This window comes from Mus caroli, unplaced genomic scaffold, assembly GCF_978045245.1.
Source record: "Mus caroli unplaced genomic scaffold, Mus_caroli_1 scaffold_5, whole genome shotgun sequence".
Lineage (NCBI taxonomy): Eukaryota > Metazoa > Chordata > Mammalia > Rodentia > Muridae > Mus > Mus caroli.
Window position 1 is genome coordinate 133,055,884 of NW_028227260.1, and position 27,419 is coordinate 133,083,302.

At 39.7% G+C, this 27,419-nt stretch overlaps 1 protein-coding gene across 3 annotated transcripts in view; it reads left to right on the plus strand.

Moving 5' to 3' along the window:
• The first annotated feature begins 1,407 nt into the window (after positions 1-1,407).
• Positions 1,408-27,419, plus strand: part of Pabir3 (PABIR family member 3) — a 60,809-nt gene continuing 34,797 nt past the window's right edge. For 2 of the 3 annotated variants that reach the window (XM_021153669.2, XM_021153670.2), the window contains exons 1-7: positions 1,474-1,525; positions 5,588-5,789; positions 10,858-10,936; positions 21,929-21,985; positions 24,595-24,638; positions 24,737-24,791; positions 26,969-27,061. In XM_021153669.2, the coding sequence (XP_021009328.1) occupies positions 1,495-1,525; positions 5,588-5,789; positions 10,858-10,936; positions 21,929-21,985; positions 24,595-24,638; positions 24,737-24,791; positions 26,969-27,061 (561 nt within the window). In that variant the 5' untranslated portion in view covers positions 1,474-1,494. The other variant, XM_021153671.2, reaches the window with a different exon arrangement.

The following is a 27,419-nucleotide window of genomic DNA, read 5'->3' on the forward strand; positions in this document are numbered from 1 at the left end:
GGTCTGCTTGAGTTACATAGAAAAAAATCTGAAAATTTCTTAAATAAAACAACACAAACAAACAAAGATGAACTCTCTAACACTGCATGCTACTGCCTTTGCTCCTTACTAGTCTCTAAAACATGATGATAAGATTCTATTGCTGAAGATTTCAGGTCCTAGCTTATAGAGCCAATTTTATTTTATTTATTTATTTACTTACTTACTTATTGCTTTTTTATTGTATAGGTGTTACAATTAAGGAGATTGCCTTGAGTTTCAGAGAGACTTTGAACTTTAGACATTAAACAATATTGAGACTGAAAAACTATTGGGACTTTTGAAGTTAGACTAAACGCATTTTGAATGAAAATATGGCCATGAGCCAGTGAAGGACGGGAAGTGGAATGTGGTGGTTTGAATGAGAATGACATTGACTTTCAAAATACTGTACCCATTCCCAGTGTGTTCTGTCTCCTTCTTTCAGATCAAGGTGTGAGCTCAGAGCTCTACCTGTTGTCATGTTTTTTGTCCTGCCATCATGGATGCTAACTCTCTGAAACTATAAGCCCAATTAAATGCTTTCTTTTATATAAGTTGTCTAAATTGTAGTGTTTGGGCCCAACGATAGTAAAGTAACTAAGACAGTTAAAGCCTCTTTTGGAAAAGTGACACACTCAAAGTGACACACCATTGCCTCCACTAAGGTCATACCTTGTAATCCTTCCAAGATACTTCCACTAACTGAAGACCAAGTATTCAACATATGAGTTTATGAAGAGTATTCTCATTCAGACTGAACAGGTACCAGTGAGCATATCTTGCCAGGCTGAACATTCCTTGTTGGGTAGAAATAATGATTATATTTCTCCCTTAGTAATATTCATAGTACCTTCCAACACTATGAAAGCTAGTACCAGATCGATTGTCCCATGTTATTTGATTCTAGTATGTAGTGTTTTCGAGATTAGGATCTTACCATCAAGTTCTGGGAGGTAAGTAGGAGCAATAGCAATAGTTTATAATGTTTGATATTTCATTTATGTGTGTGTGTGTGTGTGTGTGTGTGTTTTCACGTGCCTGAGCAGGCCAGAGATATCTGTTCCCTCAGGGCTGACCTTACAGATAGTTGTGACCAGCCTGATGTGAGTGTTGGGAACTGAAGTTGGAGCAGTACATGCTTAATGGTAGTTCCCATGTCCTAGTTTATTCACACCATCAGTGTCTACCTAGTTTTTGTTGCCTTTAATATCAATCTTTTAAGAGGAATGGGTTATTTGTGGTTTGTGACCAGGTATTTACTTCTCGTTGGCTTACTCTTGTGGGAACTAAAGGTTGAAGTGTTACTTTAAGGTTGCTATGGCAACCCAGCAAATAGAGAGCTGATTATGACACTTCTGGGGGACAGCTTTAACAGATGAGACCATTGGCAGATTGGGCAGCAGACTGAGACTTAGGAAGAACAAGATAGTGTAAGTTTTAAGGTAGGTCCAAGGAAACAATTGATCTGAGACCATGGCCTGTTGTAGAAGAGAAACCACTGTGGGTGAGGATACTAATATATGGGTAGAGATAAAAAGAAGTAAGACTAATCTCTTTAAATCCTATGTTGGCCATAATAGGGTACTGTCTTTCTCTGGCTTTGTAGTACTTGATCCTTTTGATATTCTCAGCTGTGGATGTATTGGGTTCTGTCTATGTCTTTACAGGTTTTCAGTTTCTAACATAAAAATCTCTTGAGAAAGAGAATTCCTCCCTTTGAGTAATACAGTACCCTACCATATAGTCATTTCCTATTTCTGTGCCATCCCTTCTCTTTCTCTTTTTAAGTATAATGTCTTTTGATAATTTGAGAACTTCATACACATATACAATGTACTTTTATTATTCTCTTACCCCACTGTTTCCCCTAACTCTTCCCAGGTCTGCCACACCCCTTCAACTCTCACCCCCCCCACACACACAACTTCACACTTTCTTTTTTTTATATATAACCCACTGAGTCCAGTTGCACTACCCCTATTTATATGGGTTTGGGGCCGACCACTAAAGTATGGTCAGTCTACTAGGGATCACACCTTGAAAGACAATGGACTCTCCCACAGCTAGCAGCCACCAACTGTCAGTAGCTCTTCAGTTAGGGGTAGGTGATTGTTAACCCCTCCCTCCTTCCTGCTGGAATGTTGACTGGCTTGATCTTTAGGCAGGCAATCACAGCAGCTGTAGTCCCACTTCACTCCTGTTCTGTTCAGTAAACACTTTCCCTCAAGCCCTTTTACCCATGGGTGCTGGCACTTACAACCTTCCCCCACACCTCTGTCCCAGTGTTCTCTAAGACTTGGGTTGAGGGATGTGATATAGATGCCCCATTTATGGCTAAGCACTTCAAAATCACTTAAATCGCTACATATGGGCTCATTAATTGTTGTTCACTGTACAAAGAAGCTTCTCTAATGAGAAGGGAGAGCACTAATTTCCATCCCAAAATACCTTATTTAGAGGGTGGTTCAATACTATGTTTATTTAATAAAATATAATAAGTTCACCCTTGGCATCTATGAGCTCCCCAGCCATAGATAGGTTCGTGGTCAGAATTACAACACTAGCATGAATTTCCTCTTGTAGAGTGGACCTTAAATTCAACCAGAAAGGAATCAGTTATCCCCAGAACATTCATGCCACTATTGTACTCATGAGCATATCTCGACAGAGCAAATCTTAGTGTGGGTCACAGCATTCACAGTTAGGTAAGAGTGTTCATGATTTTTCTTAACCTTAGAAGCCTATATAGCACTTTCTAGTACTATGAAGTCTACCCGGTGGGGCTGAAGCTTCCCAGTCAGGGTCAGCTGGATTCCTCCATGTACTGTGACAGAAGGGTGTGGTATCTTCATCAATAGGGTCTTAACATCAAGTTCTCATAGGAAAGAAGAAGCAATGTGTGCAACCCTTTTTCTAGAAACACAGTCTCTGGTTTTTTTCCTTGTCGTTGCATTATGCTTATTTCTCAGTGTTACTATACTTAGATGTTTAAAAACTCTCTGAAATGCAGAGGTATATGAAATTCTGTCTATTTATTCAAAATACAGTCATTAAAACATACTACCTCCAAGAATATTAATATATGACATGAAAATTAAGATGGAGGCAGGAACTTTTGTTAATGTGTGTACTCCATAGTCTTTGGTTACACAGTTTTACCTTGACCCTTTCTTCTGTCTTTGAGCACAACCTTTTTCCTGTATTCTCTCATTACTCAACTTTAATAACCATTTTTTTTTACAAACTTTCCAAATACTCAGGGAATTTTCATAATGCCTTTCAGATCATGAGTGGTAAACTGGATTTTACTGGTACCAAGTTATGTATCATTAATCTTTTGGAATCTGTATGAACTGTAAAAAGTAGTAGCATATATATTTTTCAAGACAACTATGAAGTATAGATTATTTAAATTTGTGTGTATTTATATAGCAGTTTAAATATGTATTGAGTGTTTATTAGTATAGAAATCGTGTTCAGACAAACATTCAGAAGTTTTAACCCATCTATGGTTTTACCTTACCAGAAAGGCACAAAAATCTTGTCTTAGCTTCTCAGTACTTGGAATTTGAATAACCTCTCTGGGCTTTGGCTTCCGCCTTTGAAATGTAGGCATTGTGATGGTGCCTACCTCACAGAATTATTGTAAGCTTTAAATGTGATCACATATTTAAACTGATTAGGGTAGTACCAGGCACGTAAGTGCCCAATAAATGGTAACTATTATTAACCTGTCTTACATCAGGAACAGAGACTCCAAATCATCCTCATGTCTGGGACTTGGATAATTCAATTCTGTTGAACATAATCAAGTTTTTCTTCTTCTATTCCCAGAATGAATGAAAAATAAGTGATTATGATCTTACATGTCATAACTTTTCACAAACTATGTCAAGACAATTCCATTAGTTTAAGCTCACCACTGATTAGCTGAACGAGGCTGATGACTGAACCAATTGAGACATATGAAAACATTTTATAAACTCTAAAGTGATATTCAAATATTGTAGCTATTTTAATTTTTAAAAAAATCCCATTTCACTAGGTTTATTTACTTTTTCTGGCCAATTCTGTATACATTTCCTAAAATGTGTAGCTTTACAATATTATTAACATGTTGAAGTCATACCTTAGCAGTGAAGCATTTCCCTAGAGTCATGCTCTAGGTTCAATCCCCAGTATTCCCTCTTTATCCACTCACACACTCAAACATAAAATCAAAGGTGGGCATGGTGCCTTATGCTGGTAAACACTCAAGAGGAGCTTTGCTACAAGTTCCGGGCCAGCTTGTGTTACAGGGTAGGTCCCAGGTAAGGTTGGGCTACAGTGTGAGGCCCTGTCACAAGCCTCCCCCTAATATTCCTAAAATGAAATTAAGATTTTAGCACCAGGCCAGGTGGTGATGGTACACACCTTTAATCCCAGCACTTGGGAGGCAGAGGCAGGTGGATTTCTGAGTTCGAGGCTAGCCTGGTCTACAAAGTGAGTTCCAGGACAGCCAGGGCTACACAGAGAAACCCTGTCTCGAAAAACCAAAAAAGATTTTAGCACCAAATAGGCATCATTATATGATGCTGAAAAAGTCTAAATGAGAAGCTAAGTGTTGTGAGCTATGATGAAGTGGAAGCAGTGTTGAAATGAATACAGCATCAATACTACATAAAATGAAACACTGATTTGGATATATTCTGAGATTTTTGTTTTAAGAAAATAAGCTTTGCTATGTTATATCTGTAAATCAGTTGACAGCCAATTCTAATACACTGTAATATTCATATCAGATTATCGTAAAAAATAGTTATAAAAACAATGATTTATCTGCACATTTGGTTCACTTGGGAAAGCAATTTATCAAAGCCATAAACACTTAGCATTTTGCTCTTCTTTATTTCTGGACTTTAGTTGTGTTTTTTAATTACAGAGGTGTAGTTTGTCTGCTGTTATGGGAAACATACATGTCATTAAGCAAGCGTGTTGGTTTCGGTCATGAAAGATAAGAGATCAGTCCTGGAAGAACTGAAATACAGGGCAGAAAGCAAAGGATTCTTCCATAACTGATGCCTCTGAACTCTTTCCTGAATGCCACAGTCAGCATAGGAACAGATAAATGACCTTTAGCACAGCACTAGGAAGAACACGGGGGAAAGGAGCTATGGAAAGGCTGTTCCTAGACTGCACATGTGTTACTCTGCTGCTCTGGTCTTGAGCCACAAAAGATGGTAATTGCTTTCATAGTTAGTATGCATCATCCGACTGGACAAAAGACGTTGGTGGAGGCATAACTGCCCTGTTCCCTCTGGACATTAATCTGTAGTTTTTGTTTTGACAGTGACTTGTTGCTGTGGATTAGAAAAGGGAACATTTACTCAGTCTTTTGTATTAGTGATTTCGACCTTTTTGGCAATTAGGGGTCCAGGTGAGAACTAGGAGGTTTTAAGCTGCTTCTGCCCAGATTTATGTCCACAGATATTAGGGACAGCAGGGCTGCAAAGGTGAGTGGCCCTACTCATCTAAGGCCTTCTACAACTATTTTCTCACTCTCTGCCATTTGCTTTTCTCCTTCCAGCATCTTACCACCAAGACATGTCTTTAAATGAAGAAGAGCCAGATACCCTCCAAAATTTCCAACTTGGCAGAGGTTTTATCCTCAACACAGATGTGATACAGGAGACTATGGAAGTGGATTCAGGCCTGGTACCCACTTCCAGCTCTGTAGACATCAGCTACATTAGAAGATCCAACAGCAACCCTTTGGTCAATGGATTTGGGTGAGCAGGGTAGATGTACCTGAGGGCAAAAGGGGGAGGGGCTGTGTTGAACAAAATGACATCTAATAGAATTTCCTTGCTTTCATTTATCAAGGTCTTACAAGCATCTCCCATATTCCTGCTGTCTAAAGACCCCACCTCAGCCTAGTGGAGGAGAGGGAGTGGCAAACTGAGGGACAGCATTCACCTCATCCTGACCCATCCTTAGCTTAACACATGTCTGAACAGGACCACTCTCCTCTGATGGGTCTATTAGTGTGGGGCATGGCATTCTTGTAATTTCCCTTTATCTCTTAGCTTCTCCTCTGAAGAAGCTGAGCATCCCTCCACTCATGCTTTCAGACTTGTTATGACTATTGCTTTTTCATCTTTCTCAGCTGACTTGTCACCTTTGTTTGACCTTCACCTCCTGCACACTTAAGATGGAAATTGTTGTCAAGCAAATAAATACATTTGGACTTTTTAAAATACCTAATTTAAAAAAAAAAGTTTTAGGTGCTGCAGAAAGCTGACCTCTTGAATTTTACAATCTCAGTGGGTAATATCCCCCCCAGCCCCCAAAAAGGAAATAATTGATTCAGAAGAAGTATATTTTACTCTCTCTCTCTCTCTCTCTCTCTCTCTCTCTCTCTCTCTCTCTCTCTCTCTCTCTCACACACACACACACACACACACACACACACTCTGTAAACAAAGCACAGGTATACACATGATATATGAGCAGATAAGAAATACATAGGTGGCTGTACTAGTTATTTCCTATTGCTGAGATAAAGCACCACAGCAACTTAAACAAGAAACATTTGATTTGGGGCTGGTGGTTTAATAGGGTTAGAATAGGGTTAGAGCCCATGACTCTAACCCTGTCAGGAACCATGGCAGCAGGCAGGCAAGCCTGACACCGGAACAGAGCTGAAAGCTCACGTCTTGAGACACACCCCAAAGCAGAATGAAAGACATACACACTGGGGATGGTTTCAGCTTTGAAACTCAAAACTGTCCCCCAGTAACACATCTCCTTCAACAAAGCTGTACCTCTTAATCCTCCCCAAAGAGTTCCACCAACTGGCTGCCAAGTGTTCACACATATGAGCCGGTGGGGACATTCTCATTCAAACCACCACGAGGGCATTAAAGTTTGCTGTTGGGTCTAGAAAGATAGGTCAGTGAGTAAATTGCTTAATACACAGGCATGAAAATCTGAGTTCAGATCCCCGGAGCCCACAATAAAAGCCAGGCTTGGCAGTTAGGCCTTGTAATGTTAGCTAGCACTTGGGGTCCAATAGACAGGTAGATCCCAGGGACTTGCTAGCCAAGCAGACAGACTAGCTTACATGGTAAGCTTTGTAGCTTTAATGTTTACCAAATAAATTACCATTAATTCAATTTTCTGTATAAATGTTACTTCATGCAATAAGACCTTGAGCGATGGAATTTATCTCAAATTGCACATTAATATTAAATAAAACCCTTCAGTCCTGTGTACAACAAAGGAGACTATGGAAAAATAACATCTCTCTCTCTTTCTGTGTGTGTGTGTGTGTGTGTGTGTGTCTGTGTGTCTGTGTGTGTGTGTGTGTATGTGTGTGTGTGTGTGTGTGTGTGTGTGTGTGAGAGAGAGAGAGAGAGAGAGAGAGAGAGGGGTGGGTTAGAGGGAAAGAGGGAGAGGGAGGGAAAGAGGGAGAGGGAGGGAGGGGGAGAGAGAGGGAGGGAGGGAGGGAGGGAGAGAGGGAAGGAGGGAGAGGGAGGGAGGGAAAGAGGGAGAGGGATGGAGGGAGGGAGGGAGAGGGAGAGGGAAAGAGGGAGGGAGAGAGGGAAGGAGGGAGAGGGAGGGAGGGAGGGAAAGAGGGAGAGGGATGGAGGGAGGGAGGGATAGGGAGAGAGGGAAGGAGGGAGGGAGGGAGGGATAGGGAGAGAGGGAAGGAGGGAGAGAGAGAGAGAGAGAGAGAGAGAGAGAGAGAGAGAGAGAGAGAGAGAGAGAGAGAGAGAGAGAGAGAGAGTTTATCTTCCTCTATCTCTCTCCACCTTGCTTTTTAAAACAGGGCCTCTCACTGAACCTGGAATTCACCATTTTACCTAGTCAAAGCTTTTGACCTTGGTATTTTTACTAATAAATGACATTCGCAAAGCATAGCAGGATATTTGACTTGCTAGTTTTTGTTTTGAGAGTCCCAGGAATGGAACTTAAAGTCTGTAACATACTAGGCAAACTCAATGCCACTAAACGATATCCTCAGCCCAGAAACTTCTTAGAAACAGTAAGACTGTTTTACAGAGTTCACATTTAGGAAATTCACTTCTGTAAGTAATGCTTCCGGAAAGGTAAACTTTTCTATACATGGAATTTGATGTGAAAGTAGAAAATCACTTGGACTCTATGTAGCAATGTTGAGCAAACTGCAGATAGAATAGTTTCCTGCTAGATGTAGCTTGGACAGTAGCCAGACACTAAGAATTTGAGGCGTGAGTAAAGGAATATGGTGCACATGCAACTGGAAATCTAAGACAGGGAAATGAATTTGACTAAGGCTCAGTACCATCCTACTTTAGACCAATTCTTCCTTCAGAGTGAGACTCTGACTTCACCCTAGCTCATAAATATGCCATAAACAACAAAAAGTGCTCACATAGGCACGTCTCTGACTTCATGCATGTGAGACATGTTTCCCATGGTCTATCAAATGCTTTGATAGCTGAGTGAGGTGGGGCATACTTGTAATCCCAGCATTTGGAAGGCTGGGGCAGAAGGATCACTATGAGTTCTTTATACTCTCAAACTCCACTTAGTTAACTTAATTTCTAATGTCAAAACGTTGAACAGAGTCTTACAGATCAGGCTGTGTTTAAACTGGTGATCTTTTGCCTCTACCTCCTAAGTGTTGGGATTAGAGATATACATCACCATACTTGGCTTCAAGGTTTTTAAATAACCGTTTCTCTGGCTCTTATTTATATGCTTAGAAGTCTGGGTAGTGGAGTGACTCTCCAGTAGAGTACTTGCCTAGCATGGATGAGAAACTGGATTGATCCCCAGCCTCACACACAGGCAAACAAATATACAAACCTACCTGAGCTGCAAAGTGAGTTCAAACCAACCTAGGCAACTCAGTGAATAAAAAGAGGGCTGAGAATGTAGCTCACTTGGCTAGCACGTGCTAGGTACTGGGTTCAATCCCTACCATCAAAGTAAAATAATAAATAACATATTGAAAATTGGGGTCAATAATATTTGAAAAATTAATTACTAATAATTGTACATATTTGTTGAGTACAAGACCATTCAATACATGTGTATAATATGAAATAATCAAATCAAGGTAGTTGATATTTCTATTTCCTTAAAGTTTTAAGTTCATATTAACACAAATAACTGCATTTTCAGACTCCCTATATATTTTGATATATGTATGTAATGTGTGCTGGTCAAATAAGAGTAACGAATATCCCACACTCCTAGGTACTTTGTGTCTATAGCCTCTAAGTTCATCTCTTGTAGTTGATTCAAAACTACAGAGTAGGTTGCTGTGAACTCTGCTCACTTCACTGTGATATACTTGGCAAAAGAAAAACAGAGAAGCTGTGTTTGTGTCTAGGTTTTGTTCAGAAATTCTCCTAGTCCCTGAAATCCAAAAGTCTGTAGCCAGAGTGTGGAGGGCTTTGAATGTCACAATAAAGACCTGAGTGTGGTAGATAATAGCCACTGAAAATTGTGAGCTAGAGAGCAAGCTGTTCTTTAGGAAGGTGACCCTGGCAGTCTACTAAATAGCTTGGAATAGGGAAAGAACAGAGGTGAGAAGGCCAAAGAGACTATTGTGCAGTTTGTGTATAAGGAAAAATGCTTTGAAGTGGTTTTTGGCAACGATCCTAAAAAGAATAAAATGGATAGAAAATAGAGTTTAGGGGTACAGCTTAAAAGACTGGCTCTTGATTGGATATAGACAGTAAGAAGAAAGTGTTAGGGTTTTGTTTGTTTGTTTGTTTGTTTTGGTTTTTGGTTTTTGGTTTTTGGTTTTGTTTTTTGAGAGAGAGAGTTAGTTTCATGTAGCCTCAAACTCACTATGTAGCTGAGACTGGCATTGGATTCCTGATTCTCCTGCCTTTACTTCCCAAGTGCTGGGATTTTAGGCATGCACTACCAGTCCTAGCTAAAGACAATTTATTATAGTAGAGAAACCTGGATAAACAGTACAAGGGAACCATCTGTATTCTTTTGTGACTTCTTTGGAGTTAAATCGAAGAGCTACGATAAAAAAGAAACATAAAAAGTAAAAGATGACTGTTTCTGGGTGACGAGGTCACATAGGATTGAGGCCACCTGTGAAGGCAACAGTCAGGTTGAGGACATAGGCCTCATTTTCAGTGGTCAGTAGTTGGCTGTTTAACTTGTCTGCTCTTCTTTGCAGTGTGGGAATGTGGCCCAGGGTTGAACAAACTTGCAAATTTTCTATTGAAGCCAGAAATATCGAGTCTGGATTTTTTTCATGTGAAATCTTTTAGAGTTACACAATGAATTCAAAACCATTTTAATACCCCAGGGCAACATTTACCTGCTGACAATGGCAGACCTGTGAGCCCTGCTATTGGTTATGGTTCTTTTTGTAACAGTTCAGGCATTAAGAGAGAATTTGTGCTTGTACATTGTAGCTCTGATCAAAAAATTAAATCACAGGTTTACACACACACACACACACACAAATGTCGTATTTCCAAGGTTACAGTAAATTATGCTTATTCTCAGGGGGACAATTAGAGGTAAAATGGCGTCTCTGAGAAATTCTTACCTTACAAGGAAACTTGCTTAAGCTTAGCTGAGTTAATCTCTTCTCTCTCTCCCTCTCCCTCTCCCTCTCCCTCTCCCTCTCCCTCTCCCTCTCCCTCTCCCTCTCTCTCTCTCTCTCTCTCTCCCTCTCTCTCTCTTTCTCTCTTTCTGTATGTGTGTGAAAACATGTGCAGAGCTATCTCCACCATGAAATCATTTACATTCATAGTATTCATTTAACTATAATGTATTTCTGTTTACAATTCTGGTAATGAATTTTATATTAAAAAATGGTTTCTTTTGCTTTAGTGATAATTCACAGGGATTCCAAGTTGGCCCCACAAGAATGAGAAGGAACAGCTCCCCATTTCTGAATCAGCATGGTTTGGTAAGAAAATTCTTATTGTGGCGTCCCTATGTAAGACACACCTCTTGGTCTTCAGTGGTGCCTCTCAGACTTGTAGAATATGGAAGGCTTGTTAAAACGAAGCTGGGTCTCACCCTGCAGTGTTTGGGACTTACATCACCTAGGAACTATGAAGCCCGACAATGTACTAGAATGGCTTTGAGAAACAAACAACTTCTCTAAACATTACTAAGGGAAAGCAAACACATCCAATAGACTTACAATTATTTCTCTGCAGCTGAATTAGCTTTTAAATCTCTTATGTAGAGCCATCTCGTTTCCGTCTCAGGCTCTCTTAAAAGTTGTTTTTAGTCCTTTTTAGTTCAACTTCTCTCTCACATTCGTCTGAGATTGTTGTTAAAAATTCCAATTTGTGGTGTTACCATAAGATCTCTAAACTATAACTCCTTTTCTGCTAATTAAAGCTAGGAAAATGAAAACATTCTTATAGGTCAGTACGTCAAAAGAATTAATGATTCATCATGTAAATTTTTTTCTTAGATGATGTAAATTGTTGTTCCCAGCATTCAATGAGCTATTTTAAGGAGGCAATGAGCCATTCAGTGCATTCGCCGTTTGTTTGAATCACCACCTCTCTAGTTTCAACAAGTGCGTATCTTTGTCTTGCTGATGGAATGGTGGGCGGCCTCTTAATATTCCACCCAGGACTAAGCTATGAAGGGCCTTTGTCATGCTAAGGAAGTTCCCGGCTACTCCTACCTGTTTGAATTGTTGTACGTTTTCTGCATCTTTTGAAATAATAGTGTCTTCTTCCCCTTTGTGCTATTAATAGGGTATCTTATGCAGAATTTCTTATGTTGAATCACCTTGAGATTCCTGGGATAAATCTTCTGGTATGAGTTTAAGGTTTTCGCGTAATAGTTCTGCTGGCTTGGGTATCTCATAAAACATTGGGAAGCTAGTGATTCTTCTTTACTTTTCCTAGACCCCTAACACCCCTTCCCTCCCTCTCAACTCTTCTTCCCTTCCCTCCACATATACCTTCCTCCCTTACCTCCTCTTGCTTGCTCTCTTGATCTTCCCTCCTTTCTCCTACCCCTCTTCTCCTCTCACTCCTCCTTTCCTCCCCCTCTTCCACTTCCTGCACCCTCCTAGCCCCATCCTCTCTTGCTCTCCCTGTCACTTTCCTTCCTGGTTCCCCGCTCTCCACCCTCCTTTCCTCCCCATGGCCATCTACTCTCCTTACTCTCCCCTTCCCTCCCTTCCTGCTTCCTTCCCTCTCTACGTCCCTAGTCTCCTTATCTCCAGAGTCTGGGGACTGAAGAAGGAAGGGCAGAACTGACTCTTGAATGCTTTTCTTTGACCTTAAGATTCATGTGCAATGGGATACATATACCCCCACACATACACAAATAACAAATTAATAACCCTTGAAGAAATAGAGGCCATGAATTTGAGAGTACAGGAGTACATGGGAAAGGTTGGAGAGAAGAAGGTAAAGAGAAAAACAATGCAATTATATTTTAATTTTCAAAAATAAAATATTTAAACATCTAGGATAAAGGAAAATAGCATATTTGGTGAGGTAGGAGTAAAATATGTGGAGATAAGAGAGCATGTACAGATTTGGAAAGAATACATCGTAGCTAGAATGGATTGGGAGGTGGAAAGACATGTGGGAACCAGTAGACTAGTATAAGATCTTTTTTTTTTTTTTTTTAGGTTTTTCGAGACAGGGTTTCTCTGTATAGCCCTGGCTGTCCTGGAACTCACTCTGTAGACCAGGCTGGCCTCGAACTCAGAAATCCACCTGCCTCTGCCTCCCAAGTGCTGGGATTAAAGGCGTGCGCCACCACGCCCGGCCCTGAAGAGTTCTTAAGCCAAAGGTTGCTATGAACAAATTTGCAGTTAAAAAAAAAAAATCACCCTGGGGGCTGGGTGGTGGTGGTGGTGGCACACACCTTTAATCCCAACAGTCAGGAGGCAGAGCCAGGTGGATCTCCGAATTCCCGGCAGGTAAGGTCTACAGAGTAAATTCAACGACATCTAGGGCTCCAAAAATAAATTCAGTTTCAAAACAACAAACAAGCAAGCAAACAAACAAACAAACAAACAAACAAACAAAAATTCTCATGGGGCTGGAGAAATAGATTGGAGGTTAAGAGCACTTGCTGTAGCACCCATGTTACGTTCCCAATACAACTCCTGATCTTGGGGGGTCTAGCTTCTGGCCTCAGATGGGGAACTATACTGATATGTACAAACATACACACACACACACACACACACACACACACACACACACACACACACCCCTAAAACTAAACCTTCAGGAGCTGGAGGTATAGGGTGCAAGCCCAGTATGTACAAAGCCCTCAGTTTGATCCTCAGCACCCTATAAACTGAGTATCATGGTTCATACCTGGAGTCCCAAAGCTTGGAAGGTGAAGCAGAAAGATCATAAGTTCTAAGTCATCCTCAGTTACATGCTCAGCAAGTTAAATGCCAATGCAGACTGCATGAGATTCTCTCTCAAAAATAAGCAACATCTATTAAATTTTTTTAAATTACCTTGCCTTTAGAGTCAAAGGTAGATTAGAATAAGGCAAAGGTAGATACATGCATATCTTTTTTTTTATTACGTATTTTCCTCAATTACATTTCCAATGCTATCCCAAAAGCCCCCATACCCTCCCCCCGACCCCCCTACCCACCCATTCCCACTTTTTGGCCCTGGCGTTCCCCTGTACTGGGGCATATAAAGTTTGCATGTCCAATGGGCCTCTCTTTCCAGTGATGGCCGACTAGGCCATCTTTTGATACCTATGCAGCTAGAGTCAAGAGCTCTGGGGTACTGGTTAGTTCATAATGTTGTTGCACCTACAGGGTTGCAGATCTCTTTAGCTCCTTGGATACTTTCTCTAGCTCCTCCATTGGGAGCCCTGTGATCCATCCAATAGCTGACTGTGAGCATCCACTTCTGTGTTTGCTAGGCCCCGGCCTAGTCTCACAAGAGACAGCTATATCAGGGTCCTTTCAGCAAACGCCTGCTAGTGTATGCAATGGTGTCATCGTTTGGAGGCTAATTATGGGATGGATCCCTGGATATGGCAGTCTCTAGATCTTACATCTTCAATGGGAGGGTACTACTACAATAACTATGGCAAACTGGCTGACAGTGGGGCTAGAAAGATGGCTCAGTGGTTAAGGGCACTTGCTGTCTGGCAGAGGACCTGGATTTAGTTGGAAAATTAGTTTCATTGCAGAAAAGTGTGAGATACAATGAGGCCAGATTGGTTTCTGGTGTGGAAGGATGGAAAGTAAGGACACAAATGAATAACGCTGACTGGGCGGTGGTGACACACGCCTTTAAGCCCAGAACTTGGGAGGCAGAGGCAGTCTTATCTCTGAATTCAAGGCCAGCCTGTCCTGCAGAGTGAGTTCCAAGGGCTGCATAGAGAAACCCTGTCTCAAAAAAACCAAACCAAACAAACAAATAAATAACACTGTGCACATAAACTCAGTTTAGTTGTTTGGGGTCAAACTACCTTTTCTATGCCTTAATTCCATTATCTGGAAGATGAGAATGTGATAACATTAACATTATAGGTTTTTTGATAATTACATCTATCATAATAAAACATTTAGCACAGCACTTGCACATATTGAATGATCAATAAATATTAGATGGTGTGTGTGTGTGTACAAGGGTGCATGTGTAGGTGCATGTGCAAGTATATATGCATAATTGGGGAGGGCAAAGCTTGATATCGGTTGCCTTCCTCAATCTTTCTTCACCTTATTTATTTGACACATGGTCTCTCACTGAACCTGGAGCTCACCAAATCAATTAGAATGGCTGACCAGCAGGTTGCAGGGATCTCCCTGTCTCTGTTTTTCAGCTCTGGGATCGCAGATGCACACCATTCATCATGCCTGGCTTTTATGTACATGCCAGGGATCTGTCCTCAGGTCCTCATGCTTGCATAGAAAACACTACACACTGATCCATTTTTTCAATCCCAAGATGGTGTTAGTACTGATAGTATATGTAGACAGTAACCATGTGCCCAACACTTTAATGCAAATCCATAGGAATTATAGATTCCTAATTTACATAAGGTTCAGCTTAATGCAATGTGTATTTAAAATAAGCCATCTTATATAATGGGTCTTTGTTGCAAAGAATTGAAGTCATCTAACTTATTTAATGATGGGGATTTCAAGGCTTATTGATTTAGCTTGCTATGATAACACAAGGCATATGTTTTTATTGTGTCAACGTATCAATTCATTATTAGTATAAGACATATGTAAGTATATGTTTACATTAGTACAGAAATGCTAAGTTATCTAGGAATGACATGATGAATTACAGTGCTATAGGCAGAAGCACCAAAATCCAATTAGAAGAGGCTTAGCCTCTAAGATGTCAGATGATAGAAGAGGTTCCAGGATTGGCTAATTCGATCATTCAGTGATGTCATTAGAGACCCAAATTCCTTCCACGTCTGCACTCTCCCTTCTTCAGTAGCCTCACTAACAATCTGTCTCTAGCAATTAGACCCTGGTTCAAGATATGTATATAACATGATCATATATGTGTTTATCAAACCGTTGTTAGTAGCTATCTCTGGAATATACCATCATAGGACAAATATAACTTCTACTGTCTACATTTCTATAGTATTTAAATATTTTCATCAAGCATGAACAATAGTTTTAATGATCTGCCTCTTCCCAGACTTTCGCAACCCTATTCTTTCCGTATTTGTGGATTCTCACTATGTAGCCTAAGATGGCTTCCAACTTCTGCCTCTGCCTCACTAATTTTTTCTGTCCTCAGAAAAAACATAGTTCTACTGTGTGACTAGACATTTTGTAGAGACCTTCAAACTTTGGTGATAGACTTAAAATCTCCCGTTTCACAGCATAACAAATCCTTTGTGAAATGACACAAAGAGTATGATTTTCTAACCATCCCGTCCACTTCCCTTTTTCTTTTCTTTTCCCCCTTTTCTTTCATTCTTTCTTTTTTTTCTTTTTAAAGACAAGATCTAGCTGTGTGGCCTAGGCTGTCATCAAACTTGAGATCTTTTGCCCAGTGTTGGAGTTGCAGGCTTGTGCTACAACAGAGGATGCAAACATTTTAACTATATGATCTCTAATGTTTGTCTGATCATCAGCTTTGCACATTGGTGGCCACAAGCTCCAAATCAGTTCATGCTCCCCTGGTAGCAAACACATCATCTGCTTTCTAGCACTATTCTGTATTCAGTCTATCCAGCCGACACTCTTCCTGTTAAGGACTAATGTAAGCTGCCTTGACTCATCATTTGTGGAACCGGGCAGAGTGATCTTAAGCATAGCCCACAGCCCTTCCTTCAGGATTATCTAAGCATTTTATCTGTAGCAACTGGGATAGGAAATGGGTTAAGAATAGTGAAACTAGAATGTTTTCAAATTCATTAATTTTTTACATAGCCATGCACACTAGTTTTGGTTCTCCATCTATCTCTTTTATGTCTATGTATAGGATGAACTCAGACTCAAGGCCCTGCCCCAACTGCTAGAGTGCTGGGATTTACAGGTCACCATATCCAGCTGTGTTTTTGGGAAAACAAATCCAGACTTCCTTAATTTCTCCAGTGAAATATACTCCTTAGGAATGAATTTTAGCTAGCATGCACTCTAGCCCCTTCCCCCTCCACTTCCCTTAAACATCCTTAAGCACGCACATACATACTCTGCCCATCATTTCTTGGCACTTGTACTCTTGCTTCCTTCCAAGGAATTTCATCCTCCTAGATGAGGAGAAAAAGACATAGTGAGAATTTCCGCAAAAGACACTCAGGAAGTTTATCAATATCTCAGAAAATGGCTTCACTGCTGAGGACTGAACTTAGAGCCCGGTGCATGCTAAGCAAGCCTTCTTACCACTGAGCTTTATAACCCAGTTCTCTTTTGACTTCAATATCTTGTTCCACCTAAGAAAAAAACACAAAGCACTTTCCTTGCCAGCATCAACCAGCAGTGCTTTGCTTTGGGGGAAACTTGCTTCCAGAGTTCTTGCTTTCTCTGGAAGCAAGAAAATCTCTGGTTTTCCACAGTGGTACTGATAAAAGAAGCTGCTGATCAAATATTTGAGCTACATGTATGCAACGTAAAAGTCTTCCAGTTCTGTAAGCTCACTTTAGTCCTACTCACCACATGGGATTCCTTCCTTCCTTCCTTCCTTCCTTCCTTCCTTCCTTCCTTCCTTCCTTCCTTCCTTCCTTCCTTCCTTCCTTCCTTCCTCTCTCTCTCTCTCTTTTCTTTCCTTCTTTCTTTTTTTTTTCTTTTGGTTTTTTTGAGACAGGGTTTCTCTGTATAGCCCTGGCTGTCCTGGAACTCACTCTGTAGACCCAGAAATCCGCCTGCCTCTGCCTCCCAAGTGCTGGGATTAAAGGCGTGCACCACCACGTCCAGCTCGGGATTCCTTTCAGTTGTTTGGTCCTCTCATGATTTCCTGGGCAACATTTTCCAATAGGAAATTTAAGATCTTTGTCTCAACCTAAACTGTCTCTTCATCACCTATTTGGTGTCAACTAAAAGTATCTTTGAAAAAACTTGCGTAATGAGTTTAGAACAATTTGCCACCTCGCTCTCTCTCACTCACTCACACACACTAACATATAATGAAAACTCGGCCAATGCAAAGTTTTCTAAATAGAATATATACATATATATATATATATATATATATATATATATATATATCCATGTTACCACAGCTTTTCAATTAGATTATAAACATCACAAACATCAATGTTTCACACTATATATTGTGAACTGTCTAGTAATTTGAATTATGAAAACATGAGTGTTTGTAAGCTTTCTGTAAAGTACCATGGTCCTGGACATCCAGAAACTAGCAAATGGGCCAGTAAGATGACTCTGGAGGTAAAACCAGGCTTAACTGTGCATGCATATAATCTCAGCACTCAGAAAGCAGAAGGTAGATCTCTGTAAGTTCAAGGCCAGCCTGATCCCTTTAGTAAGTTTCAGGCTAGCTAGGGCTACATAGTGAGAACCTATCTCCAAAAATCTGTCTCTGCCTCTCTGTGTGTCTCTTTGTCTCTGTGTGTCTGTCTGTCTGTCTTCCTCTGTCTTCCTCTCTCTCTCTCTCTCTCTCTCTTATTAAAATCTCAGGCCGAAAACATGGCTAGAAAAGGCTGGCCCTCTGGCTAGAAGGTAAAGCTTGCTCAGAGTTGCATATCTGCTCATGTTCACCCCAAAGCTAATAAAGAGCGCTGCTGGATATAACCTGCTACTTGCTCCAGTCCTGTATTTACTGGAGTCATTTTTCTGCACTTAGAAATTTGAGTGTAGCTTATAAAACTCTCCATCATTTTAAACTCTTTTGGCATCAGCTCCTTTTCTTCTTTCCCTCTCTTCCTGGATGCACAACAGGTTAATATCCTTGCCTAAAATATAGGAAACATTTTCACTTTTCTGTGGCATATGCTACCAAATCTCTCACTCTACAAGGCCTAACTCAAATCAAATGTTACTTTAAGCCTTTCCCCTGTCTTCTACTCCTCTGCATGCTGACCTACTTTTGTGGTGCCCCCCCCCATTCTACTTTCTTTCCATTTGACATTTGTTTCTTGTCTCTTTTTGTTCTTTTTGTGTGTGTATTTTTGAAACATTTACTTTACTTTTTAAGTGTGTGTGTCTGTGTGTTTCTCTGTGTGTGTGTCTGTGTGTAAATACCCACGAGGTTCAGAAAACAGTGTTGAATCCCCTGGCTCTGAAGTTGCAGGCAGTTGTGAACCGCATATCCTGGGCACTGGGACCTGAACTCAGGTCTTCTGCAAGAGCAGTGTACACTCATAACTTCTGAGCTATCTCAGAAGAAACTATTTGCACTAGGTAAGACTTTATTTTCTCCACTCCAAATTAAAACAGCACAATAGGAGCAAAATTTGTTTCAGATGGGGTTCTATGTTTCTCCAGGGTTCTACTGTGTGTTATCTGGAAACTCCCATCCTCCTGTTTTAGGTGCTGGGTTGGTATTGCAGGTGTGCATCATCATGGCCAATAGTTCTTGCGTGTGTGTTTTTTTTTTTTTTTGTAGTATTTGCTTCCATCATTGATTTCCTAAAGGTTAAGATCTATAGCTTATTAGCTGCTGTTTTAATCTCTTCTCTTTCCTTCTGATAAGAAACACAACTCTTTAAATAAGGGTGTGACAAATACTAAAGTGTATGAGTTAGTCATACTTCTACAGTGGAGCTCTATGGTGAAACAGTGATGCCAATCTCCACATGTAACTTTTGTGGGAACTCAAAGGAGTTCCCTTTAAAAGAAAACCTTAGTGAGAAAGGATTTTTTTGTGTAGCCCCGAATGTCCTGGAACTCACTCTATAGACCAGGCTGGCCTCGAACATGAAGATCTGCTTGCCTCTGCTTCCTGAGTGCTGGAATTAAAGGGATGTGCCAACACATCTGGTGCCATGAGTAAGTTCTATGTATGACTATTGTGTTGTCATTTTTACACTCTCCACTGTGCTTCCAGCTTTGGTTAAAATACTATTAAGTGAACTCGTCTGCTCCTGAAAAAGTCATGTGGTAACATTTGAAAGCCTAGTAAAACAGAAAATCATCTCCTTCATAAACGGATGTGTTTATTTGACACACATTCATCTTCAATCTTTTTCTTGGCCACAGTATGCCTGTGATTTTCTACTTTGAGCCTTCAGCTGACCTCATCTTTCCAACCCACTTCCATCATCCCAAGGTCCCTTTTACATTAAGACCATAGACTGTTTTTTTACTACCTCCTTCCTTCACTTGAAACTTTCCCCACATATTGCAGCTACATTTTTCTGTAACCTTTCATAGCACACAGAACTCGTTCATTTTAAAGACCTTTAAGATTTAGGAATGCCAAGAAGCCTATACTTTGTTTTCTATTGAGAACAGAGGCCAAGTTCCAAAAATTACAATTCCATGTCAGCCACTTTTCATCTAATTTATTTTCTGCCAATTCCTCCCAGTACATTTTCAATACCTTAAGCTTTTCTGTGCCTTAGACATGGACCTGTACCTGAGTCGTTTTTCCCATTCATTGGAATACCTTCTGTACCCATTAAGAATTCCTACCTCAGGCTAGACTGTTGGTGTAGTGGTTAAGAGCACTTGTTTCTCTTGTAGACAGCTTGGATTCGATACCCAGCACCCACATGGGGGCTTGTAGCATCTGACCTTTAAGGGCACCAGGCACACATGTGGACTCATATGAACATGCAGGCAAAACACTCAGGCACATAAAATAATACAACAAATCTAACAGCAAAAAGGATTTCTGTCTGCTCTGTGAGGCGCTGGCACTTACCTGGGCTTTGTTGTTTGTTTTCTTTTCTTTTCTTTTTCCTAACTAGACGTTGATTTTCTCAAGGTCAGGAAGATAGCATATTTACTAGATTCCCAGGCCCTAGAAAAGTGCTGTAACACATAGTAGGTACTCATTAGGTATTTTTGAGCTGCTCCACTTAATATATGTTCTTAATATATATGCATATATAGATATACTTAATATAAAAATATATACATACATTGTCTATGTACTTAATATATGTTATTAAAATATAATGAGGCTGGGGGTAGAGCTCAGTAGAAGGACACATTCCTATCTTACACAAAACCTTAGGTTTGATTCCCCAGTACTACAAGATAAAATCAGCCTGTGAAAGCCAGATATGATAAATTCAGTACAGAGCATTTCAGGAAACAACCAGGCTTGTTATCTATTTTAGATAAATTCCGAGGGTAATTTAAGCTTTGTGTCCATACTTAGCTTTAAATCCCCTCATTGTTTCATTCTTCTCTTACACGGGCTTTCATAAGCTTTGAGACAAGACAAAAAAGGAGAAAGTAGCTCTGAAAAAGAGAAAGGACCTAGGCAACAAGTATCTTAGCAACGAAAAGGAAAATGTTGTAAACTACTTGAAAGTGTTTGCCTTAAGTCAACCCATATTATGAAAATTAGTTGTCACCAGCAACCTTCTAAGATATTTGATGAAATTATTCTGTTCATGTTTTCTTTGTATGCCAGGCAGCTTGGCTGCTGATTTAATAGCTGTTTGAGCTTTTTGCTCTGGTAACACCTCTCAATAAGCTTTAGTGCTGAGCTAAAACCAAAAGGAAAAGTGAGGTGACACTGAGAGCTAGTGTCTTAAGAAAGGAAACTTGATGATGGGTTGGATGTGGTAGTGTACTTGAGATCCCAGTATGCAGAAGTGGAGGGACTTAGCTGTATAAGGAGTTTGAGGCCAATCTGGTCTACATGAGACTCTGTCTCAAAAACAGATTAACTTCAGAGGGAAACAAAAAAAATTGTATTGATGTGTTGTCTCATGTTTCTTTTGTTAGCAATTGTAATTTTCTCTCTCTCTCTCTCTCTCTCTCTCTATATATATATATATATATATATATATATATATATATATATACTTCTGAATAACACAATATTACAATATTTCAGTCAATAGCCAAAATTTTATTCATTTATTTTTGGTTTTGTTTTTTTGAGAAAGTTTCTCTGTGTAGGTCTAGCTATCTTGAAACTCTCTATATAGACCAGGCTGGCCTCAAACTCACAGAAATCCACGCGCCTCTGCCTCCTAAGTGGTGGCATTGAAGGCATGCACCACCATTGCCACGCCCCAAGTTTATTTTTGGAAGCTTTGAAGTTAACATATGCCATTGCTGCTGTACACTCAATAAGTATTTTAGATAGTATAACATTAACTTCATATTTCAATTTTTTTCAAATCAGGGTTTCTATGTATAGCCCTGGTTGTCCTGGAACTCACTTTGTAGACCAGGCTGGCCTTGAACTCAGAAATCTGCCTGCCTCTGCTTTCTGAGTGCTAGGATTAAAGATGTGTGCCACCACGGCCTGGCTCATGTTTTAAATTATTAATCAAAACATTACAATAAATCTGACTCTTATATTTTAATTTTTAGCTGTTTCTACCTTCCCGCAGTCGTACATCTGCCAACCGGATTTTCCAAATCAAACAGGTTAGAGAATTTTCAACATTAAGTTGCTCTTTTTAAATTAATTTGAGGGGGGATTTACTTATTTATTGGGGTGCATGTGTGCATGCATGTGTGTGTGTGTATGTGTGTGTGTCTGTGCCTCTGTGTGTGTATATGTATGTGTGTGCCATGACATGTATGTGGCTGTCAGAGGACACCATGTAGAACCTGATTCTTTCCTTCCTCTTTGTACTTCCTGACAAGCAAACAGGTCATCATCAGGAGGCTTGGAGGCAAGCATTTTCCCCACTGCACCATCTCACCAGCCCCACTACTGCTATTATTATTATTGTTATTATTATTATAGCTGTTTTTATAATTCTAAAAGCAGTCATAGCCAATTACATTTTTAATTCTAAGAATGACTTCCTAAAACAAAACAGATAAATTGCTAGGTGTAGTGACACATGCCAGAAATCTCAGGATCAGGAGTTCAAGATCTCTGTCAGCTACATAATGAGTTTGAGCCACCTTGAGCTATGTGGGGCATTCAGAGTCCACATTATAGACCATAATCTCTAAATTTATTTATTTGTTGTTTGGATTTGAACTCAAGGTTTTGTGGATGCTACGCCTACACTCTACCATAGAGTTATATACCTGGACCTTTTAATTCATTTAATCACACATACCATCAATAAAAACCTGAATGTACGCATCTTCAAAGTGCATAATAAACCATGTTTATTTATACATTTTGGATATATACCACTGTGCTAGTACATTGTATGAATCATCGACTGTATACAAAATGGGTCGTGCATGCCTGAAATTCCAATGTTCTGAATCAGAGGCAAGAAGATCAGGAGCTCAAGGCCAGCCTAAGAAACAAATCTTAGTTCAAAGTCACCCTGATCTACAGGAGACTTTGTTTCAATATGTTTCTCCTCTCCCCAAAAGAGAAATACTAAAGAATACAATAAACTAGAAATTCTACTTTTATAAATTCTTAAATATTATTAGTAATTGCTCAATACTGATAGTAAATGTGAATTTCTATTTATAATCTGTCATTTTCCCAATATTTGTTTCAACTCTACATTGCTAGCATTTATTTTCTACCCAAGGTAGGATTTTTTTTTTTATTCGTTTTGCAATGAGGCCTCACTGTGCTGCCTTGAGCTAGTCCTGAACTCCTAGGCTTGGGTAATCTACTGGTGCAAGCCTCTCTGGAGTAGCAGGTACTATAGAACCCTACTCATGCTAGGCATGCATTCTGCCACTGAACTATATACTTTGCTCCATTTTAAACATTTTTAAGAGTACAGTTAATAGTATTAAGTAATTCACAATGTTAGACAACCGTTTCTACTTCTAGAACTTTCTTATCATGCCTCAAAGAAACTATATATCCATTTAAACAAGTCTTATATTCTCACAAGCACCCCAGTCTGAGCCTGTAAGTTCTATTTTATTTTCTTGCTTTATGAATTTTGACTATTCTAGGTACTATATACATGGAATCATATAGTATTTGTCCTTGCTCTTTCTACTTATGCATAATGTTTTCAAGATTTGCCCATGTTGCAGTATATATTAGAACTTTCTTTTGAAGTACTGGTAGTTGAACCCCAGGCCCTTGTACATGCTAAGCAAGCACTCTGCTGCTGAGCTTCATGTCTAAGCCAAACCTTGATTTTTATATATAGCTGAATAATATTCTTTTGTATGGGCATAGCACATTTTGATCCTCATCTGCTTAAAGGACACTTGATTGCTCACCTCTGAATGAATGGTGCTGTTATGGATGTTGGTGTAAAAGTATTTTAGCCCTGATTTCTATCTCTTTTGGGACTTTTCTAGGGAATCAATCCCATTTTCATTACTGCCAATGGCATTCAAAGGTTATAGTCTCTCCACATTTTCACTAATACTCTTTACTTCTTTGTTAAATATTCTAAATGCCCCTCTTACAATTCTATATAAACAGGATCCTTTCCTCACTTATGTAATGCCTGGTTTAACTTTTATTACATTAATTAATTAATTAATTAGGCCTGTAGTTATATGATGGGGCATTCCGGGATGCAAATGTGGAGGTCAAAGGACCACTTAGCGGATGGTTCTCTCCTTCCATCCTATGGGTCCTTGGGATAAAACCAAGTCACCAGGCACCTTTGCCCACTGAACCATTTCGCCAGCCCTGTCATACATATTTTGAACCCCAATAGTTTGATTTAAATCATCTTTGAATCCCATCATTTTCTTAAACAAATCCATACTGCTAGGCATTTGGTATGCTATAGACTAAGGCCATCAAAGTACTTCTAGTAGAGAAAAGCATGTAATTGTGAATGTTGGTCTTCTCCTCCTTGACTGCTGCAAGGTAGAGTTTCTCATCCAATCAGCTTCTGTGCGTTTGGTATGTTGCACTGCATAAGTAGTAGACTACTGTTGTGGTAATTTGTAGGGTAGCAAAGAGTAGAGAGCCAGACGCTTATATATATATATAAAATGAAACAATGTAGCACTTCCATAGCCTGGAGAATAAAGGACATCTTAGTGAAAATTTGAAACTCTCAACCGAAATGCAATTTAGTAGATCAGTAGGAATTAGGCACTTGGTTTACCATTCTCTCTGTCCCTTCTAGGAAGAAGGGATGGATATAGCAAGCAGAGAAGCAATGCATGAGAGGTGAGCACTATGAGTTACTATTTTCACCATTTGTATATTCAGTTCCATCTTTTCCTTCAGATGGGCTGACTACAGTATTAATTTCTTTTTGTCTTCAGGGACATGCATACTGCATTGCAGATAAGTCGGAGTGTAGAAGAATGTCTAAATCTGGTACAGTATTCACATTTTCATTTTGTAGAAAATTTCCATTTTCACAAACATAATGTTGTGTTAACAGCACCCACATGGCAGTGCACAAGCTCCTGTCATGGACAGGACATGACTCTATCACCTTCTTCTGACCTCTCTGGGTTCCTGCACACATGTGCTGCACAGAAACTCACTCAGGCTTCCATATATACACAGCATATTAAAAGGTTATTTTAAAAGAAGCTGTATATGGTTTTACCACAAAAAAGTCATTATGTGAAAGATGGGTTGAAATAACATAGTTTTCTGACCCTAAACTATAGATGTAGCTGGGTGTTGCAAAGTGCCTCTATAGATGCAATCAACAGTGGGAAAGCAGAGACTAAGGGTTCTTTGAGCCTAGAAATAGCAGGCCAGTGGACAATATAGTAGGGGGGAGAGAGGGAGAAAGGGAGGAAAGAGACAGAGACAGAAAGATAGAGATCTGAGGACAGAGAGATACACAGAAGACAGAGAAAGATTTAGAGACAGATAGAGATACACAGAGAGACAGAGATAGAGAGAGGAGAGATATATTGAAAAATGGAAGCACAAAGACAATGAGACACAGAGAGGGACAGAGATAGAGAATATTGATTGAGGTTGATTCTTTTGTGGATCAGTGGACCAACTTGCTCTCTGTTCTGGCTAACCTAAGAAAAGTTTAGTTGTGGCCTGCCCTGGGTAGGTAAAGACAGGAAGATCAGGGGTTCAAGGTTATACTTGACTATAAGTTTGAAGCCAGCCTGGATACATGAGACCCTATTTTGTTCAGAAACTGTAGATTAGAGTGTTAAGGGGTAGATTTACTGGGCTTTATTCGATAATTTAGAATATTTCCACTAATATTTTGACATACAGCCTTTAATTTAAACATTTAGGTTATAGGGATATCCTTACTTTATGTTTTTAAAAGTCTATATACATTGCAGTTACTTCGTTGTGATTGTTACATGACTTTGACTCTTCTGTGAACATCTGTGACAAAACAAGAGTTAAGCTGAGATTTGAATAGGAGAGATTCTGGCTAATGCCAACTTCCAGCTTTAGGAGTCAGTAGATGAGGAAATATTCTGTTGGCAGAAGACATTTTCTTTTCCTTTCAGTGATGCCTCAGATGGGCACGTGGCCCTCATTTCAGAGTAGCTTTTAAAGACAGTGAGTTGTGTGTTGTTCAGGCCTAGGTCATAGAGTATAATCAGGCTTTTTTGGGGGGGTGGGGGAAGTAGCCACTGTATTGGAAGAATGATAACAGAAATTTAGAAAATAAACCAAAGTTTTCTTTAAGCTAAAAAGAGGAGCCACATGTAAGTGTGTCAGATAGGTTCAAGGACAGGGAATAATAATGTGGGTCACTGTGACTCCTGACCATTATGGTCATCTTTGTACAGCCACAAGAAGACAACAGCCTGTCCATATGTCCCTTGACTTTATCTAACTGAGGTCTGTGGGAACTGAAAACAAAACAAAGAAAACAAAAACAAAAACAAAAACAAAAACAAAAAACACCTGGAGTCTCCTTGGTCGTTCTCAGGCTTCACAGTAATTCACTTTGTAGATTCTGTTAGAGTTGTTTAATTGAGCAGATTCTAATTCCTTCAGGTGTTGGGATGAATGAACAAGAGAACCTGAATTTTGGGGGAGGGGGAACACATACTATACAAATATAACTTTACCCTAGTTTTGCAAAAGAATATGTTTTAAAATTCTGAGTTATGGGAGTAATTCTTTACAGGGAAGGACCAAAGACAGTTTAGCTATAACTAAGATATAAATGAAATATTAGGAATAAATATGTTTATTACCTTATAGTTTTCAATAGTATAGTAACAAATACAACCATAAGGAAAACATTAATTTAGAGCCTGAGTATATTGTATATATTTCTCAATATTGACTGTTCACAATGTCTTTCTGGGGCACTAGGTAAGCACCCCATAGTTCTCTCTTCCAAAAGATCAAGAGTGCCATAGCTTTATCTACATGAATCTTGCGCTCCACCCCCCCCCACACACACTTGCTTCAGAGCAAGACATCCTCACTGTAGTACTATGATCCGGTACTAAGTATCCCCCTGTTCATCCATAGCTATTGTTCCCTAGTACTTGATTAGTATGCAGCGAGTACTGCAACTGTACACTTTATTCTCTTATACACAGAATGACAATAACACCGTGAAGTCATCCGCTATGAGGAACATCAATCTAAATCCATTTTCTCCAGTGGCTTCTCTCCCCAAAAGACCTAGGAAGGTAAAAAAGGAGTGCCTAAAAGTCTGTTTCTTGTAATGTTGAAGTATATTAATAGTCACCCACTCAAGTGTTTTTTTTTTGTTTTTTTTTTTGGTTTTCCGAGACAGGATTTCTCTTTATAGCTCTGGCTGTCCTGGAGTTCACTTTGTAGACTAGGCTGGCCTCGAACTCAGAAATCTGCCTGCCTCTGCCTCCTGAGTGCTGGGATTAAAGGTGTGCGCCACCACGCCCCAGCCCCACTCAAGTCTTTAGGGGAATATATTTGACTATTATATATCTGAGTCTTTGTGATGTTTTCCTGCTGAGACTGCCTGTAATTTCAGAAAACTGCTGTAAACTTGAAAAGCTGAAGCCTGAG